The 2,833-nt window shown below is 48.2% G+C and overlaps 1 protein-coding gene across 1 annotated transcript in view; it reads right to left on the bottom strand.

The window, feature by feature from the left end:
- Nucleotides 1-2,252: 2,252 nt before the first annotated feature.
- Nucleotides 2,253-2,833, bottom strand: part of IRX5 (iroquois homeobox 5) — a 3,166-nt gene continuing 2,585 nt past the window's right edge. Inside the window, exon 4 of the mRNA XM_008570139.1 lies at nt 2,253-2,833. This exon is cut by the window's right edge and continues 35 nt beyond it. Within this exon, the coding sequence (XP_008568361.1) occupies nt 2,253-2,833 (581 nt within the window).

The raw sequence follows: 2,833 nt of genomic DNA, 5'->3' as shown, positions 1-2,833 counted from the left end.
GGGTTGATGCGCGGGGGTGGGGGGTGGGGGGCGGGCAAGTCATCTCTGGAATTCAATTGTTTAAAAAAATCATTTATAATTAAAGGGACAAAATAAAATACGATCGTCTCATGCATATTTAATCATTCACACTTCCAGCTTTGAAACCATTTTCTCTGCGTGAATTTTCTCACTAATTTAAACCCTGAAGTCGACCGCTGTTCGCTGAAACATCTGGACAATGCAGCTTTCAAACTTGGTTAAATTCGAATAAGCTAAAGGAGCCCCGTTGCAGGTTAAAAAGAAAAAAGCAACAACTCTAGTGAAACTTTGCGGTGTGTTTAAAAAACCGAGTAGGGTTAAAGTAATCTTGAGTAGAAATGCAAATATGTGCATTTTGATTTAGCCTAATTAAGCCCGTGTTATGTGCAAACACATTCTCTCTCTACACTCGGGCTTGGGTTTAATAGAGCAAATTAATTCCCCTGGCGGGGGTTTGTTTTTGCTGTAACACACATCCCCTCCCCGACCACCGAAAATTTCCCACGAAATAAAAAACCTCGGCATCTCTGTATCTCCGGCGCAAAATGGAGACTCCAGCGCCGCAGCCAAGCCCGAACCGACAGTGTTGGCCGGCCTCGGGCGCAGGGCAGTCTCTTCCTCATTTAGGATTGAGATGCATCCTGACTGTTCATTCTGAGATGAAATATGCAGGATTAAAACGAGAAAATAAAACCTCAAAAATACTTTTGTAGCTATCGGACTCCCGGATCTGAGCTGAGAAAAGTGCTAAAGCGACGACAAGTCTGATCGACTCCAAAATGGCCTTGTTATCTAGGCAAATGGCCTAGAACTTTTGAAGGCCACTTGTCCAAAAAGAGACCCTGGAGGGGTGGGGGAAGAGGGGTCTCCAGATCCTTGCGGGAGCTCCTCTTGCTTCCCCCAACTGGCTGTGAGGCTACCGCCTCCCCCCCTCTTCCGCCCACTCTCCAATCTCCGACTCTGCAAAGTGCAGGCTTGAAATTCAGGACAAGTGTGACACCTACCTGTGAAAGGGGGGAACCGTCCCCTTACTCGTCCCGCGGCCCCAGCTCCGCCGCTGCGCCGGCAGCTACAGGGCCGCCAGCCACCCGCCCCGTCGCGGATGGAACGTTCACTAATTTAATCAAATCCAAAGAAGAGATCAATGCCCAATTTTGAAGGAGTAGAGAAGACAGTGACTTGGGAAAGCATTCCCCTTGGCATCCCCTAATGCTCCCCGCCCACACTAGCCTGCAGCACCTTTGAAATAGCAATAAGGGCTAAATCCGGCATAAAATCGAACTCATTAGCAAAGTTCACCAGCTGATTGCTTTGCATAAAACACGACACTGATTGGAAGTAATTAGGTTAAGCGATGGCACTCGGGTGGTGTGTGTCTCTAGCTGGCTTTGCCATCTTTCCTCCCTTCTGGGTACACACTTGAGTCTCTCTTCCCCTACCTCCAGGGTCCAGTCTCCCCCAAGCAGCCCGCATCAGTGATCCAAATCTGCATTCCGGGCAGAGCCAGGTTCCCCGGGGCTTGCAGCCTAATTACGGTTTTCCCCTGGCACACTGAGGGTCTATGGAACCTCTCATTCCCCACTTCGAAAAAAGTTGCAGTTTGCACCTTTTGACCAAGGCAATGGACAGTTTATTGAGGCTTCTTAAAAGTAATGAGTGGCTCTGATTATGTTAAAATCTCTTTTAATTAAATATTTTGCATTTTACAAAGGCGGCTGCAGTTTCTTTTACTTTTTAAATCTAAGAGTATAACCTGTTTCTTTTCCATAATAATACTTTAGCTCATACCCAGAAAAATCAATAGGTGTAAAAAATTAAATTAAACTTGTATTTTTAAACTATGAAACAGTTTGGGGGAAAACACAAATGTATATATTTATATTACAAAAAAAAAAAAAAAAAAAGAACATTAAATGCCTGTACAGGGTGTCTTGATTTCATAATTTACTTCAAAGATATTGAATTATCAATTTAAATACAAAAATGCTACATTAAATATACAGAATAAGATTTAATACAAATCCTTTTTTTTAAACTTTTCTTTTCGGCTGGTTAAGACATTTTCTTTGTGTGGAGATGTTTACATTTTTATGTCATCCATCTCCATAAACTATAAACTTTTGAATAGGAGGGGTAGTTTATTTCTCTCTCTCTCTCTCGGTGATGGAAAAATAACTGCCAAGGCCATGTTTTTAATAAATTAGAAAAGTCCAGGACCGACGCAGCCCGCGTTAAATGTCGGACATACCTTTCTTCAATTCATAGGGAGAGTCTTTGCACAGGTCTAGCTGAGACTGGCTCCGCAACATTTTCGGGTCTTTAGCCAAAGGGTCCGCTCGGTTCAACACGGTCTGGTTTAATCCATTGAAATGAGAGCCCGGACCGGTTGTGGGGCCTGGCCCGGGCCCCGGGTGGCCGTGGAGGTGTCCGAAGGAGCCATAGTTCGTGTAGCCGGGATAGAAGGGCGCGGTGTAGTAGAGAGGTCGGGACAACACCGTCCCGCTCGGGAAAGGACACTGCGCCGAAGGCGAGCGCGACGGCGCGGGAGCAGGCGACGCGCGGCTGCCTCCTAAAGCTTGCCCGGCTACGGGCCCGGGACACGGTGGGCAGGGAGAGCCCTCGCTCCCGCTGCCCCCATCCTTGACCTTGTCCGATGATGTGGCGATCTCTGCCAGAGACCACAGTTTGGGCTTGGCGAGTACCGCGGGCGGTGGCGGAGGCGGCGGCGAGTGGATGACCGAGGGCCCGCCGGGACCCGGGGGCAGCTCTCCCGCGGCCGGGTGCGGGCCGGGCGCTGGCGCGCCTGCGCTGC

This window comes from Galeopterus variegatus, unplaced genomic scaffold (assembly GCF_000696425.1).
Source record: "Galeopterus variegatus unplaced genomic scaffold, G_variegatus-3.0.2 Scaffold32, whole genome shotgun sequence".
Taxonomy (NCBI): domain Eukaryota; kingdom Metazoa; phylum Chordata; class Mammalia; order Dermoptera; family Cynocephalidae; genus Galeopterus; species Galeopterus variegatus.
This window is presented reverse-complemented; position numbering and strand designations above follow the sequence as displayed.